Source organism: Nyctereutes procyonoides, unplaced genomic scaffold, assembly GCF_905146905.1.
Source record: "Nyctereutes procyonoides isolate TBG_1078 unplaced genomic scaffold, NYPRO_anot_genome, whole genome shotgun sequence".
Classification (NCBI taxonomy): Eukaryota; Metazoa; Chordata; class Mammalia; order Carnivora; family Canidae; genus Nyctereutes; species Nyctereutes procyonoides.
In genome coordinates, this window is record NW_026575048.1 from 30,853,102 (window position 1) to 30,870,358 (window position 17,257).

Sequence of the window (17,257 nt, forward strand, 5' to 3'; positions counted from 1 at the left end):
AATGTCTGAGGATTCTTGGCTGATACATAATATATATATATATATATATATATATATATATTTATATATATATATATATATGAGGCCCTAAATAAAAAACCTGCAAGATTCTATATTGGCCAAGCTTATCAGTTAAACAGATTTCACTATAGGCTAAGCAGGTAGCAAAATAACTTTTCGGTAGGTGACTTCTTTATGTCAGTGAGTGTAGGTCTTTTTCCCTTGGATAGTTTAGTTTCTTTGGTGGAAGATCCTCCAGACTCCTGCCTGGAGAGTATAAGTCTGTCTACTGGTATTGTGGGAAGACCTGAAGGGGAAGGGGCTGAGAAGAATCTCCCCAATCACTATGCAAGCCTTCTCTGAGTCCCCTTGTTTTCATTTTGGCATCTCAACTCTTCCTTCTATGGTTGGATGTCTTTAGTCCAGACCCCAGAGATAAGGGCCCCTCTAGTTTAATTTTTCACATTTTCCCATGGGGTGTAAATGAGGAAGTCATCTGGCCTGGGAGTAGGGGCCTGGAAGTCCGATTGTACTTTATGAAGACTTGTGTCCTGTTTTCAGCATTGATCTTTATTTGCACTTTCTATGATGCCTGGTGCCTCTACTCCTTGAGCCTTTCTGCTTCTCAGCAGATTTTCCATCTGCAGACAAGAACACCACAGTTTTGCGCCCTTACTCGGCTGAATTAATTACCATCCTTCCACTCTGTTTACCATCTTCCAAAAACTTGCCGATGTCTCTTTTTATTGCTTTCAATGTCTTTTTATTGCTATCATTTCACAGAGCTTTGGAAAGGAGTGGTTGACAAAAATTCCCTCTTTGATTTGTTTTTAAAGCTAAAAGACAGACTGTGGCTCTTGAACTCCTTGAATCAGAAAGAAAATATGTCATCAACATCTCTCTGATCCTGAAGATCAAGGCAACATTCCAAGGGTCAGATGGAAAGAGGAATTCCAAAGAGAGAAGGTATCCATTGTATTCATTGCCTTTGATTTTCAGATTGATTAAAATTTTAAGGTAAGTTGTTTATTGTTTTCACTTTGGGAATTCTGGGACCTGCAAAGAGTTCCAGAAATAGTCTTTGAAGAGAGTGTAGGCAGTGACAGCAGGTAACCCCTGGCAAGTCTTACATTTAGACTAACAGCAGATAAGAAAAGGAATATAGTCTCTGAGACCTTCAGTGTTCCTGGCTTGTCTGTAAAGAACCTAAAGGGAGAATAAATGTTCCAGTGAGAGAGACATTGCTCTCGTTGCCATCTGCATGTCCTCCTGGGATCACAGGTCTCATAGAAGTAGAAGGGAATGGATGCAATGTAGGTCTGGAGCATTAAGTGGCCATTAGATACATGGCAAAGGGCTGAATAACTCTGGACTTGGATCTTTCTTATTTGTTCAGGTGATCCCATAGTGCTAGACGGTGCACAACTGGTCTGTGTGTGTGTGTGTGTGTGTGTGTGTGTGTGGGGTGAGGCAGTGCTTCCACAGGGTCTGCCGTATATTATAACAGCATGCTAGTTCCAAGATTACAACACTCCTTGATTGCTTCTGCTCATAATCTTTATATCTCCTCTGCTTCTTCTCCTTTGAGAAAAACAGGAAGGAGGAAACTCTGATTTGGTGGAAAAGACTAACATAATGAAGATGTAATCAGATTAGTTGAGGAAAAGGCCAATCCAAAAAATGGAAGGTCTGAATTATGGACTCTTACAGATAAATGCAGCATTAATAGTTTAAACAGTCTATCAGGTAATAGACCCTGGTGGTTCACAAACTATGAATCCTTCTAGGGAAGTCCCTAACTGCATTTTCCTGCTCTTTACCATTCCCCAATTTTACTTGGCTTTGCAGCTGCCAGAAGCATCCCTAGTTACCAGAATGCAATGCTCCCCCTTTCTAAATGGCTGAGGTGAGGGAATATTCCCTGACAAACTCAAAAGTGGCTTGACTATTTTCAAGAACCATTTTACTGCAAAACTGAAGAAAGCAAAGTATAGAAAGTAACAAGGAACAGAAAGAGTGGTGTGAGCTAAAGCTCTGATCACTAGTGGCCCTGGAAGGGGCTTCACCCTCTCTCAGTGGCCACCCAGGTTCCTTCCAACGCTGGTCGTTCCTTCCCAGTCTAGCCACTTGAATCCCCTGCTAGACTCCAATCTGGCTTGCCCGACCCTCCCACATTGCCCCTTTGGGCCTCTGAGAGGTCTCCACAGCCTCTACTGGAGACCTAGCCTCTATTTTGCCATTGCTAGAGACCTGCTCGGTTTACATTAATCAAATCTAAAGGCAAGTCTACCTTTTGGTGCAGCATTGCTTCCACATCTAAGATTCTGAGCCAGCAGAATTTCTTCCTTGTCTCTGAAAATCTAGGGATGGGGCATGGAAAGAGAGAGAATTATTTACTCTGGAACACAGTAACCAGGCACTTTGTTTATAACTTCATGAAATCTGCCCCAGAATCCTATGAAGCCTACCATAAGGTGAAGAAACTAAGGTTCAGGGGGGATTTAAAGCCACATAGTTGATTAGTTCCAGACTTTAGACCCAGGCTCATCTGCCCCTGTCCTTGTGACCTTTCTACGTCACACTTCTTCCCTGAGGACCATATCGTTTCAAAGACATCACCTGATTAACAGCAACATGTCAAGTTTCTCGGCCAGAAGCATACTCTGTCTGTCCCTGTTTCACAGCATAGGGTTCCCTCTTAACAGCCCAGATCTCAACTCCACTGTCAGGAGTTCTTGACTCACTGAAGCTCTCTTCTACTTGCCATCACTTCCTTCTCCTCTAAGATCTTCTCCCATGACTGACCAATGACTGAGGAAGGACTGAGCTCTCTCAAATCCCGAGATTAGAAAAAGTTTAAAACTATCACACAATCCTCCATGAAAATAAGAAAAATAGTTATGTCTCATATCTGTGCTAATGCTATTCATGTTAGTTATTTGTTGAGCTAACCCTCTTTTTTCTTTTCATAGCTCAAGACGAAAAAGCTTTCAGTCAATATTCTTAGTACTCATGCAAAGACTCTAGGTCCAAGCTTTGCAGGGTTGCCAGTTTTCCACCCCAGGGTTGGATTTCTGTTGAACTCCTTCACTCACTACATTTCTTCTTTTTTCTAAGCCTTTCTGAAGCCTCCATGTGCACTTTAAATAGGCCAGCTGAATGAAGTAACACAACAGAATGAGATGATTCCTTTTCTCTACTGGCATTTCTCCCCATGCAAAGATGAAAAGAAATTGTAACATTTCCTATTTTTTCCATTATACATTACAAGCCACCAGCACTTTCTACCCCTGCTGCAAAGTAACCTGGGGGTAAAAATAAAACCCACCATAACTACAGCCTGCCACTCAAAACTGAGGTTTCCACCTCTTCTCAAATCTATAAAATAAAACTCTAGTTTTTCCCTACAAAAAAGTAAAGCCCTCAAGAGCCTCCTCACCCTGTGTCAAGCCGGCCCTGCTCCTGGCTGAACGAAAGGAGGTTGAGCTGCCAGCTGAGGTCTTGAGTAGAACTTGTAGGCTACTGTTCATTTGTTGGAGGATCACAAAAGTTGCAGTTCTTGAATATTTCTGGTATTATTCCCCTAGATAGAGTTACAAGCTCAGGATCAAACAGTCCTGTCTGAATACTTGTGAAGAAGGGCAACCTCAGCCTGAAAGTATTGCCAGTCTTCTAAGCTAAGCTCCAGCTCCACATTCACCAAGCACTCAGTATGCTCCAGATCACCACCAGGTGGCACATGCTTCATTATCGATGCCCCTCAAATGTGGTTACATCCCACTGTTGAAGCTCAGGAGTTATTTTAAATTAGACAGGCAAGAGTTAAGTTATTAATTTGAAACTCTAACTGGGTTTTCCTTGATTGCTTTTGGTTTATCTCCCTTGTTTAAATACTGTATTGTGGGAGTTGAAATAACTTTGAAGGTTTTAAAAAGAATAAACTACTCATGTAGTTGCTAGAATTTCATCCCTTGTAAGGAAGAGAAAAGAAGATGAGTACTTAATACTTTCCTCCTCATGAACAAGTTGTCTCTAGGAGTCAGGTCTGGCTCTAAGCAAAACAATGAAACAGGTTATGTGTGTGTCTATACTGCTTGGTTGCTTCTTTCTACTTCTGTTCTCCATCTCCTGGCTCACCTCCTCCACACTCCTCCCTGATTTCAAATAATATCCTTATTAAATAAAACTTTTTTTCAATATTTAGTATAGAACCCACTGTAGGTCATTGCTCTTCATGAAACTTACATGTTTCCATAATACTTGCTGGGAGCATTTTCTGACCCTCACCTTGAAACCTCAAGCTATTACCCCCAGCGGACAGCCCAGGAAGTACCTGGACTCTGACCAAGTTACCAGCTCTCCAATACTTCAAGTACACTGGTTGCCGCATAGCAGAAGTCAGCTTTCTCAAAATAAAGAGAAAGAAGGTCAGGTCAGGTGGGGCCAGGCAAGGCCAGAAAAGGAATAAAGAAAGAGAAAAAGAAAAGAGATAATCCAAGAGATATGACATAACCTATACAGACAACCCAACTCAAAGTCAGATCTCACCATGGCATGGTACCCTAACATCTTTCAGTGTCACCCCAAGAATATTACCCAAAGTCATGACAGCCTTGGGTGGGGAGCAATCTTTCAGATCTAGACCTTTTGCTGGATCAGTGTTTTACTTTTTCAGTTCAGTCAGCTTTGCTTTCCTCTACCAGCTTTATGGTCTCCTCCCAGTCAGACTGTCTCCTAGCCACCCTTCCAGTTTCCCTCTGGTCCGGACAGGGATTACTTAGATCTTCTGAGCCCACTGCATCAGTCATAAGAAGTCAAATTGGGAAGCCCCTCCATGTGAGCTTATGGACATGGCTTTGCCTATGTGAAGGCTAATGGTACAGGAGGTGGAGGGATGGAGACCAGCGGGAAGGAATCCTTATATCTTTTCACAGGGGGCTGGATACTCTCTCTAGTATCTGTGTCTTCTCTGAGCTGTAGCCCCAGAGGAATCTTTGCTTTTTGTAAAGATGGGTTGAAAAGCTTAAAAAAAAATTTTTATTTATGTATTTATGTATGTATGTATTTATTTATTTATTTTTGGGAGGGGGTTTAAAAAAACTTCTTATCAAACCAGTGTTCTTCCTACTGTTCTCAACAAAGGTCTATTTGTTCCAGGTTGGCAAAGCACCCCAATGACCCACTAATTTATTCTCATTGGACCCTGAGGGAATATCCAGATAAGTTCAGCCCTCAGTGACAAGCAGGCCATCACTTTCATCTTTGTTAAACCTGTGGTCTTGAAAGCACAAGAGAACCTGCTTTCAATTCCCATTAAGTCACCAATTTAGAGCTCCAAACCTTGCTTTGGCCCAGCAAAACTCCTTTTCCTTACAGCTTCCTTCCTCATTCCTACAGGCCCCTGACTGCCCTGCCACTCTCCATTCACTCTTCCTCTGGCCGTGATTCTTTCTCTCTCTCCTCTCCACCACATCCTTTGCTGACACCTCTCTTCCTTCCTTCACTTCCCCTGGAGAAAAAATTCAAACAAACCAACCAACCTGAGACATTCTGTGGGATAGGGGAGAGGGAAGTGAGAGGAGGGAGGGGCTCTGTGATGCTCCAGGGAGTAGCAGGCCAGGCCTGGTCCTCAGCTTCCCCAGGTAAGACTGTGTCCTTGCCCAGTATTCCTCTTGGAAATAGGAAAGGAAAGGAGCTCTTTCAGAAGCCCATGCCCTGAGCATGTAGTTCCCAGCTTGAAACAAATTTTCTTTTTTTTTTCATTTTTACCTAAATCAGAGTCTCTTACCTCGTAGCTAAGAATGATCAAGTGCCCCCTCAGTGCTGTCATATACAGCATTAATTAGAGTAGACTATGTTGCACATCAAGCAGGAATAACTTTAAAGTTTCACAAAAGAGTTCCCTTAGAATTTCCACTGTCACATAAATGAGAGCATTAACAGTTTGGCTTTTAAAAGGCCACTCAAGGGGCACCTGGCTGGCTCAGTTGCAAGAGTGTGTGATTCTTGATCTCAGGTTTGTGAGTTTGAGCCCTGCATTGGGTGTAGAGATTACCAAAAAGATAATAATAATTATAATAAAATAAATAAACTAAAAAAAAAGCCATTCAAGCAATGTGTTCTTTATTAGTACAATACACATTTGTGGAGGAGCCATTGGTAAAGGGGTCTTTTTATCTTTATTCCTTTTTTAAAAGATTTATTTATTTATTTTAGAGAGAGAGAGAATGTGTGTGTGTGTGTGTGTGTGTGTGTGTGTGCATGCACGCATGCTCTCAAGGATGGGTAGAGGGGCAGAGGGAAAGAATCTTCAAAGCAGAATCTCTGTTGAGTGTGGGGCCCAATTTGGGGCTCGATCCCAGGACCCTGAGACCATGAAAGCCAAAATAAAGAGTTGAACGCTTGACCAACTGAGCTACCCAGGCACCCCTAATGCGGTCTTTTTACATCTTGAGGATATTTGCTATTAGCTCTACAATGTCAAACTTAAAAAAAAAATCCTGATGTAGAGCTGCGACTCAGAATGTTTTGAATGACTGGGAAAATGGAACCTCCTGCATATATTCTCATAGGGTCTTTTCTTCTCTACACCTGGTTTGTGTGATCCTATTTCTATTCTGTTTCAAGCCTCTTCCCTGGCTCTTTACGGTACCTTGTCCAGCAGCACCTCGATTTGCTTCATGCTCTGCAGGAACGGGTCCTAAAGTGGCCACGCCAAGGAGTTCTTGGAGATTTATTCCTTAAGTTAACAAATGATGAGGTGAGTTTTTTTGGAAAAATCCTTTATAAGTTTGAATTACATGCATCTGTGTCCCCCTTGTCTGCTTCTTTGAATGGAGAACCTCAAATCAGTGATTTTCAGAGTTAGGAAAACTGTTGAGATGTATAGTCTAACCTCCTCATGCTACAGATAATGAAATAAAGCTCAGAAACATGAAAAGACTGCTGAAATCACTGAGTTAGCTAGGTAGTTGTGGACCTGTGATCCAAGTTTCCTAACTTCCAGCCCATCGCTTCCCACTGTACTATGTATAACTGCTTCATTGAATCTGCGTATGTGTGCATTTATGTATAAATAAATATATATATCACATATATATCCATTCACACATATGAAATAAATATAGGAGGGTTTGTGTATGTATATGTATTTCACACTTATTTCATTCCTTGTGAAAATGTGATGGGCAGCTATTTGTCTTGCATGTTTTTTTATTTTCACTTCCTTGGAGAAGAGGAAGGAAACTGCTAAGTTTCCAAGTCTCTATACTGTTCTGCAAAGAAAATATGACCCAGGCCAGAGGTTGCAGACTCAAATGCCTACAGGGCCAGGCAATGATAAAAATGAATGGAAGAAAGCAGAATGTGATACAATATGGATTGTTGGGAGGTGAGCTTAAGTGGAGCATATATGCTTTTCTACAGGAAATACTATCCAAATATTATTCAGGAAGAAGTGACTACAGTTGCCAGATCTTCTGATACATTAAGAGACACTGGCAATCTAGAATTTTGTTTGAAATTTTAAAAATATTCTGTGGGCTAATTAAAATTGGGCTGTAAAATTAACATGCAGAGTTAGCCTGCAATCAAACTCTGTATATCAATGATTCTCAATGATAGGTGATAATACAAAGTTTACGGATTATTTACTTGTATAGTTTACAAATTATTTACTTACAGGGATGTAATGTAATCCCTCTAATATCACTTTTATTTGTATTCAGTATGCTTTCTTGGTGAGAATGTTGTATCTGTGGCAATATAACTTTGGAAGCTGAGAACTATTTTCCTGGAACATATTGCATAGGTGAATAAGCATTTGGTGGAAATACACAATTAGTGGAAGAAGTTGAGAATCATTGGTCTAGACACTGGGAAGTGAGTTGGACAAAGTTCCTTACTGGATGTAGATGATTGAAATTAAAAGTAACTTAAAAGCAAAATAGGCATTTTAATCATTTAACAATGTAAAAATACTTTTTCAACTTATGTGACCCCTTTTTGCTGCGTTGGTTTTCCACTTTCTCATTAAAACAGGACTATTGAGTTTGGTTCCCAAGTCCATATGGATATTTACCTTGAAATAAAAAAGACTTGAAAAAAGAATTTAAAAATAAAAAAAACATTAATGAGCACATTAAATAAATGATTAAGATAATCTGCCAAGTACTCCGTTTTTATATACATGACTCTATAAAAACATTAGCTGTTATCATTCCTGTTTCCAGGTTCTTACCATGCATTTTTGTGTTTGTTTTCAAGAATAATTTCTTGGATTATTACGTTGCCTATCTAAGGGACCTGCCTGAATGCATCTCTTTGGTTCATGTTGTTGTCTTGAAGGAGGTAAGGTAACTCTGTGCATGGACTGCTTTTTGGTTACATGTGTATCTATAGGCCATTGCTCATCCACTTAGGGGAGGACAACACATGTACTCAGCTTGTCTTCCAGGCTGGGGAATGGCTCAAACAGAGCCACTGACACTTCTACCTGGGGTTAAAGGAGCCCACTTGAGGATGAGTGCCAGTGCTTTGGTCTTAGCCCTGCTCTACTCTCTTATATTCCATTGGAAGTTTGCCCAAAGTCAACAGGTGTTCTAAGCAGATATCCTCAAATTGCAGCTTGCATGTTATATGAGGATTTCCTCCTCTTCCAGGCTCAGACAATTTAACTCTGAATATTAAACTCAAATCATGCTGTGTCTGTCAGTTTATAAGATGATAAAGTTCTAATCATATAGCTTAAAGTATTGCTACTGCAATGCTATATTAGGTACTCAATAAGCACATATAATTATCTAACAATTCTAGTTATTTTAGGTCAGTAAGTTGAGTTAATCAAGTTTTACAGGAGGTGAGGGTCTCTTTCTTATTAACATTTTACCTCAACCCTCCACTACTCTCAACCATATGAGTATAATGCCCACCATATATTAGTGCTCAGCAAATATTTGAGAAAGGGAAGCAGAGGGAAGGGAAGAGGAGGGGAGGGGGAGGAGAGAAAGGAGGGGAGGGAGGGGAGGGAAAGAAAGGAACATGGAGAGAATGTGACATGTTTCCTCTGCAGCCCAGCTGACAAGTTTCTAGTTATAGTCTTTCTCCACCCTCACAAGGCTCCAATTCACCCTTAGTGCCTACTAGCAAGCCACTGCAATGAGTACTTCCAAGAGAATCCTTATGAATTAATTCAACTCAAATATAATCTATTGACTGCCCAAATCTGTCCAGCACTGTGCTAAAAAGAGTGGTGGGGAATGAGGGGGTTGTTTGGAAAGTTGGGTGGATTTAAAAGAAGTATATGATATGCTTCCTGCTACAGAAGAATTGTCTCCTTGAGCATGTCTCTGAACAAGTGGCCTATGCAATGAAGGATCATGGCACTCTAGAGAAAGAAAATGCTTTGGAAATTAAAAAAAAAAAAAAACAAACCCTTCTTGCTCTGGTAGGACTCACTTTGGGGTTCTGCAACCACTGTCTTCAGGGACAATGAAGAGTGACTCTACCTTTCTTTCAGGGTGATGAAGAGATTAAATCTGACATCTACACACTGTTTTTTCACATAGTCCAGCGCATCCCTGAATATCTGATACATCTGCAGGTAGGCATGGCTGGGAATCCAACAAACTGATTTTCAAGCTAAACTACTATTTGTGGCTTGCAACTGAGAAACGTGGTAAAGGGTCAAGGAAGAATCATTGGTATTTCTAAGGGGTGATGAAATGATTTAGACTACTGTGATTACCCCATTCCTACTTTGTGGCATGAACTAAAATCTAAATATCTAAAAATCTTTGACTCATAACATTTATCTTTAAAGTTCTATCTTCGTTTACCAGCAATCCCCACCTCTGTTGATCCAAGATCTTCCTATAGCATCTCCTGATAGATTCTGAGTACCCATTCGGTCCTTTTCACCTTGTTCTACACCATCTAAATGAACCCCCAAACCCTTACCCCACCCCCTGGCATTTAAGAAGTATCTATATAACCTGTCCACTTAACTAGTATCCTGACTACTTTCTTTTGGCTCAAGTCCAAGGGCCTACCACATATTGTTCATGTTTTATGTCACAGAAAAACCATGTAGAAGTTGATGAGCTAACTTCTGCACACCATTTTACCACAGGGATTGCAGTACCTGGGAGGAAGTAGATTTGAGAGAAAAGCTCACCAACACCCTTATCAGTCCCTCTTATTTCTACCATCCATCTGTTCTAATTTAATTGCTGATTGATTTTCCTAAGTAATTCAGGAAAAGCATCTTAGAAATGCTTGAAATTTATCTCAGGCAGAAGTAACCTAGTATCAATATTGTGTGGCTTTAAAATTTAAAATCTTAAAAAAAAAAATCTTCTCACAGGGATGCCTGGATGGCTTAGGGGTTGAGCAAATGCCTTCAGTTCAGGACATGATCCAGGGATCTGGGATTGAGTCCCACATCGGGCTCCTGGCAGGGAGCCTGCTTCTCCCTCTGCCTGTGCCTCTGCCTCTCTCTCTGTTCTCATGAATAAATAAGTAAAATCTTTAAAAAATAAAATAAAATCTTCTCACAGTAATTATCTTATTTATTTTTAAATATTTATTTTAGAGAGAGAGAGCATGAGCAGGAGGAGGGGCAGAGAGAGATGGAGAGGAAGAGGGAGAGGGAGAGGGAGAGAATCTCCAGCAGACTCCCTGCTGAGTGCAGAGCATGACATGGGACTTGATCTCATGACCTAGAGATCATGACCTGAGCTGAAATCAAGAGGCAGATGCTTAGCCAGCTGAACCACCCAGGTGCCTCAATAATTATCTTATTTAATGCTTTCAAAAATCCCATGAAATAAGTATCATTACCATAGCTTAGATAAGGAAATAGAGAGCCAGAGAAATTAAGTAACTTGTCCAAGTTAACACACCTCATAGGTGAAAAAAATCTAGGACTGAAACCCAGGTCTTACAAGCAGTATGGTAAATAAGAGCCCTGATTCTACTGTCTGAGTTCAACTTCTGGCTCTGCTACCTGTCAGATGTGTGACCTAATGACTTAACTTTGCTGTGCCTTGATTTCCTTATTTGTTAAATGGAGGTAATAATTGCACCTATCTAATCTAGCTAGCTATGGTAAACATTAAATGAGCAAACAAATCTGTAAAGGCATTAGTACTTGGCAATAGGAAGACTCGATAAATGTAAGCTTTCCCAGATCCAACTAATATGCATGTTCCTCTACAGCACAATAGGCAATATAATAGGAGGGACCAGCAGGCCAGGCTTGATCATAAACAGCCTCCCCTTCCAGCATGCCTTAATGCCTGACGTCTCACCATTGGCCTGACTCATTTGGGTCATAAGGCATTGCTTGTAGACAGTAATTGTTAGAATGGCTCCATTACCTTAGAGATCTAATGAGTAGATCCTTCTAATTTTTCAGAGGGAATTATCCAACGTTCATGTCCAACTGAAACAGGAGCTATGGTGACTATTATTCTCCCTTGGTGTGATGGACAAAGAGAATATAAGGTTTAACCTTTCAGTTTACAATTAGATTGGCCACATATATTGATGTTCTGATTAAATGACTACCAAACCCTCACAACAGATGGAGGCAAGGTGCAAAAGAGACAAAAGTTTTCATTCTAATTATGCAAATGCTGCCTCCTTTTTATCTCCACCCAGAATGTCCTGAAGTTCACAGAGCAGGAACACCCTGACTATTACCTACTTCTGGTGTGTGTTCAGCGCCTTCGTGTATTTATCTCGCATTACACCCTGCTGTTTCAATGCAATGAGGATTTGCTTATTCAGAAACGGAAAAAGCTCAAGAAGTAAGCTTCTGATGGTGCCGTCTAGAGGGTTGATCAAAGGTTTCTGAGAACAGGGATACAGTCAGTGTGGATACCTGTCACAAGTAGCCTCATTGTATGTTAAATGGCTGAAATGTAGTGTCAAGGGGGTAGAAGAGAACAGAGAAGAGGATGAAAATGAGGTGGTCATGCTGGCTACAGGAGAGAGGTACCTATTACCTGGTGGTAATTTTCACCAGGTAATAGGTACAATTATTTTAGAAAAATAAAATTTTACTCTAATCCCTATACAGACCCCATCTTCTGTTATTAACCACTTTGAAAACAGTTATTTCCCTAAGTTTGCCAGGTTAAAAAAAGCAGTTTAAAGGCCAGAATGTAGTTTCTTTCATGAACTCAACAAATATTTATTGAGCATGTGTATCAGGCCCTGCTCTATGTATTGAGTATAGTGCAATGAACAAAACAGATAAAAAGCTTTGCCATGTAGAGCTTACTTTCTAGAGCTGGACAGCCAGGTAATAAATAGATGGTATAAATGCTATGGATAAAAACAAAACAAATAAGGGAGAGGGTGGTAGTTGAACAAATTTCATGCTAAAGAGAAACAGAAAGGGCTGACTAGGGAGAATCTGGGCTTCAGAAGGAACAGAAACAACCCATAGCAGAATTTCCTAATGTCCTGGATTTCCTTTAACGTCATCCCAAGCCAATGAGGAAAACAATAATTTCTGGGGTTGTTTGAGACCAGAAAAAGATGCTATCTCCCAAGCTAGGGCTCCTCTAATGGAGGACATCTTCCTATACCATCCCTTTCCCCTAAACTTAATTCAGGCAATTAATCAGCATCCCTATTCTTGCCCAGCATCTAGCTTGTACTGTTATGAAAGCAATCCGGTTTGTAGAGAGCCATGGAGAGAGACAGACAGAAAGAGAGAGGGAACTTCACAGCTGAGTTTCATCTGAGAAATATTGTTTCCTGATCTATCTTGGGATAATCTGAATCGATTCAGATAATTCAGAACCAATTTTCCACTGTATACCCTGAAAATTATTACTTCCATTCTCACAGATCATCCATGGCAAAGCTGTACAAGGGCTGGCTTCCCAGTGTGCAAATACCGGACAAGATGCTTCCCCTACTGCAGGCCCTGAGGCTGTCCGTGACAGTGGGATCCACTCAGAAGAGATACTTCAACCCTACCCTTCTGCTCCCAGTTCTGGCCCTGCTGTCACGTAAGCACCTATTGCTATGGAAAGGTTAATGGCAATGCCCTTGGGTGGCAAGTCATCTGTATGGGGTCGCAGGACAGCCTAGAATAGGAGTATCATCTACAGGACTCTTGCCTCCCTCTTGCTCCATCAGGCCTAAATATGGCAGGCAAGCAGCTAACCCAATGGTTGGGTCCCAGAGGAAGGCTAATGTTAACAGGGCAGGTCTACAGGCTGAAGACTACGCCTAACAATTTTATTACACATAACCACCTTCTATCTACAGCATAAGTCTCTCTGGGTTTAGACAGTGATTGAGTGGAAGAGTGCCACAACAAAACAGGAAGGCATTTTACAGCTCCTCAGAAGGGTGAGAACCCACCTAGGTTCTCTAAAAGGTAGAGTAGAGGGAAAGAATCCCAGTCAGGGGTGAGTGGAAGTTTAGGCTCTGAGAGGAGAAATAGGCTTGAGGTGATAGATAAAGAATGTTGTTTAGCCCTTCTCAATGCCCCTTGAAGCTTCTTCAGAAAGGGATTTTCTAAGTTCTTTTCTTCACATATGATAGCTTCTCTTAAAGTTGTTCTATGCATTGGATGTATTTGATAGCCTTTTAAAGTCTCTGCACACAACACTCTAGCACACTGAGCTGGATTCGTATTCACCAGACTTCTCGATGATTTTTACATTAAGGATTAGGCCATTTATATATATTTGGAACTCTTTACCAAGGATAGGATAAAGTCAAATTAGCTACTTTTGATACCAGGATTTCTGGAAAGATAAGGGAAACCCAAACTCAAAATTCCAAACCCCCCCTATGTCAAATACAGATAATTCTCATCAAAGTATAGACTATAATTTCTGCTTTGGGTTTTATTATCTAAAGGAAAATTTAGAAGTTGTGCAAAAAGTTACTTTTCTTGTCTAAGATTACAATGAAGTAAGAGGTAGGCAATTGAGATTCATTCAATTTTTAATCACTACAGTTTTTAAAATGCCAATTACAATCACTGTTAGGAGTATCTGATCAGTAATGAAAAATAAACGCTGTTTCCTCTCTCTGCCCTCATAAAATTGAGAAGATGTATTCTGGAAAGACAGAAGTGCAAATCTGGAAAGAAAAGAAAGAGAAATTCCATAATCATTCTGAAACCTGAAACATTAACCTTTCCATACAGAGAGCCCAGGAAGATTTTCTTCCTATAGAGAAAACCCCATAAGTCTTGTAGGGGGAGAACTCCATACAGAAAAAGTACCTTTCCAGGGTGGAGAGTGGAAGACAGGTAGGAAAAGGGTATTAACTTTTTGGGTCATTTCAGCTTTTATGACAATAAAGGTATCTTAAAGTGCAACAAATAGAACCAAAAAACAAACAAACAAAAAACAAAAAAAGAAAAAGAAAAGAAATCCCTGGAGATGATACCCCAACCAAAAAAGATGGCTGTCATTGCGCTGTGTTGGCAAAATGGCCAGTAGAAAATTCAACAATTTTCCAAGTGAAAAGGAAATTCAAGTTAGGTATTTCATTTTATCATTTCTTTTCACCTTTGAAAGTGTGAGACTTCATTTTCATCTTAAGATCACCAGAGAAAGATACTCAGTTTTTTGCATCTATTTTTCCTTTTTAATTCATCTGCATTTTTAATGCATTTTTTTTGTGTGTGTGTGTGGCAGAATTAGTAAACTAGCAGAACAATCAGGTTGGGTCAGTGTGTAGCCAGACACTCACATCTGCCTGGCAATCACCTTCTACCAGGACTGGCAAATCCCATCCAATCTGATGTCTATGCCACCCTAATATCTTATGTAAATTATCCATTATTCACGATCAAACATGAAATTGGGCATATTTAGAGTGAAAGCGTTTTCATTTTGGTGGGTTTTGAGGGTGAAAGTTCGAGACGACTTTATACAGCACTCTCCACAGCCACAACATCTTCAAATTTTTCATTATGAAAACTTCAAATATATACGAAGGTGTACCGTGTCAAGATCCAACAGTTCTCAAGATCGTTACACACTCATTCCATTTAGAGATGTAATGGTTCTTAAGCGCGAAGATCCAGGAGTCGAACGAAAGCTCTTTCCATTAGTTTGCGTCATACTGCTAGGACAAAAAAATCGAGAGGTGAGAGGAAGGAGATACCTCGGGGGCTCTGGACACGAGCTGGGTGGGTCGGAGCTCCCCGGCGCGCGCGGGCCGAGGACGCTCCTTGGCCGACTTGCCCTGTCGACACGCAGCCTCCTTGCTCAGACAGAGACTTGGGGCCCCTCTTGCCAGATGGCATTTCACCCCCTACGTGGGGGCCAGGGCTCATGGGACCTCCTTAGCTACAGGCGCCTGTGGAGCTTGGTAGGTGACACACGCAGGCGCCTGGGAGGGTGGAGGCGAGAGAGGGGAGCGGGCAGCTCCTCTGGCGCCTGAGCGGTGGCTGACGGAAGCGTGTCGCGCCCGCCCTCGCTGCTGAGGCCTGCACTAACCGACCGTAAGCACACCTCCTTTTGTATTCTGTTTCCCTTTTAAAGACATCTGATGCCCCCAGTGAAGAAAAGCCAGCCACAGCCAAGCTTGATGGAGAGCATGCAGCCCGGGAAGCCCAGTGAGTGGGAGCTGGAGGGCAGAAAGCACGAGAGGCCCGAGAGCCTCCTGGCGCCCGCGCAGTTCTGTGCCGCCGAGCAGGACGTGAAGGCGCTCGCCGGGCCGCTGCAGGCCATCCCCGAGATGGACTTCGAGCCCTCGCCCGCCGAGCCGCTGGCCAACGTGGAGCGCTCCCTGCGCGCCCCGGCCGAGCTCCTGCCCGACGCCCGCGGCTTCGTGCCCGCCGGCTACGAGGAGTTCGAGTACGGCGGCGAGATCTTCGCGCTGCCCGCGCCCTACGACGAGGAGCCGTACCAGGCCCCGGCCCTCTTCGAGAACTGCTCGCCCGCCTCTTCCGAGTCCAGCCTGGACATCTGCTTCCTGCGGCCCGTCAGCTTCGCCATGGAGGCCGAGCGGCCCGAGCACCCGCTGCAGCCGCTGCCCAAGAGCGCCACGTCGCCGGCCGGCAGCAGCGGCGCCTACAAGCTGGAGGCGGCGGCGCAGGCGCACGGCAAGGCCAAGCCGCTGAGCCGCTCGCTCAAGGAGTTCCCGCGCGCGCCGCCCGCCGAGGGCGTGGCCCCGCGCCTCTACAGCACGCGCAGCAGCAGCGGCGGCCGCGCGCCCCTCAAGGCCGAGCGCGCCGCGCAGCCGCACGGCCCGGCCGCCGCCGCCGCCGCTGCCGCCGCCGCCCGCGGCGCGCCCCGGACCTTCTTCCCCCAACAGAGGTCCCAAAGCGAAAAGCAGACCTATTTGGAAGTAAGGAGGGTAAAGTAAAACCAAACCCAAACCCACACCCACAGCGCCGGCACCCCCCTCCCCCCCCCCCCACCCCCGGCGTCCAGGTCTCCAGGGGGCAGCCTGGGCTCCCCTAGCGTTGAGGGGAAAGCGGGCTGGCCCGAGGGGCAGCGGAGGCCGCCAGGGGAGCTGCCCCCGGGGGCGAGCGGCAGGGGCCCGGTGCGTCTGGTGGCGAAGAGCCAGCAGAGAACGGACTCCTAGACCCGCTTACTGTCACCAGCCTCCCCTCCCGTCCCCTCCGCAAAGAGTTAGGGCTGTTTTCTGCCTGGAGCCGCGGCACCTCACGGTTGCACCTTGCCTTCAGAGCCCTGCACGCTAGTCCGGGGCCTGTTTCCTCCTCTGCTGCTGCGCGCACCTGCGTGTGCAAGTGTTCGAAATACCGAACACGGTGTGCCAGCCTGCCCCACTCCCTGACCCCGCACGAGCCTCGCCTGCAGCTGGGAAGGAGGCGGGTTGCCCCATCTCGCTGTGCACGGCCTGCAAAGCCTGCGGCGAATGGGGTCCCATTGCTTCGCAGATTCCAGTGGGGCACGGACCACACGATGAGTCAAGGAGGCGTTGACTCGCAAACACCTTCTTGGGCGTCCGTATCGATGTTTAGTATTTTGGATGTCTCAACTTCCTCTCTGCAAGCCTTGGGCCGTTTAAAGAGGTGTTCAAGTACATACGCATGAAACGTGTGGTGGTTCCTGAGCAAACAGTTTCTCTGCGTGTGATCGGAACGATGCAGTTTCTGATTAAGCGGAGAATGGCGGGATAGCTTTGACCTCTGCCACCAAACTTGCTGTCTAACTTCGTTTTAAGAGCGGTAGTTAGGGTTTGCGGGGCAGCTCTGTATTGGGACATCTTGAGAATGACACGGTCCAGGACTAACTTTACCTGC

The 17,257-nt window shown here is 43.6% G+C and overlaps 1 protein-coding gene and 1 long non-coding RNA gene across 2 annotated transcripts in view; one reads left to right on the forward strand and one right to left on the reverse strand.

Moving 5' to 3' along the window:
• The window catches only part of ARHGEF33 (Rho guanine nucleotide exchange factor 33), a 46,600-nt gene that overhangs the window by 18,823 nt on the left and 10,520 nt on the right, over positions 1-17,257 (forward strand). Inside the window, 8 exon segments of the mRNA XM_055327158.1 lie at positions 837-966; positions 6,628-6,760; positions 8,266-8,349; positions 9,518-9,601; positions 11,662-11,810; positions 12,862-12,887; positions 12,890-13,025; positions 15,528-16,344. Coding sequence (XP_055183133.1) covers positions 837-966; positions 6,628-6,760; positions 8,266-8,349; positions 9,518-9,601; positions 11,662-11,810; positions 12,862-12,887; positions 12,890-13,025; positions 15,528-16,344 — 1,559 coding nt within the window.
• Positions 13,957-15,580, reverse strand: LOC129510883 (uncharacterized). Its single transcript, XR_008664710.1, has 3 exons — positions 15,498-15,580; positions 14,985-15,105; positions 13,957-14,112 (listed from the first exon to the last, which is right to left on the reverse strand). It is a non-coding gene; the product is annotated as an uncharacterized LOC129510883 (long non-coding RNA).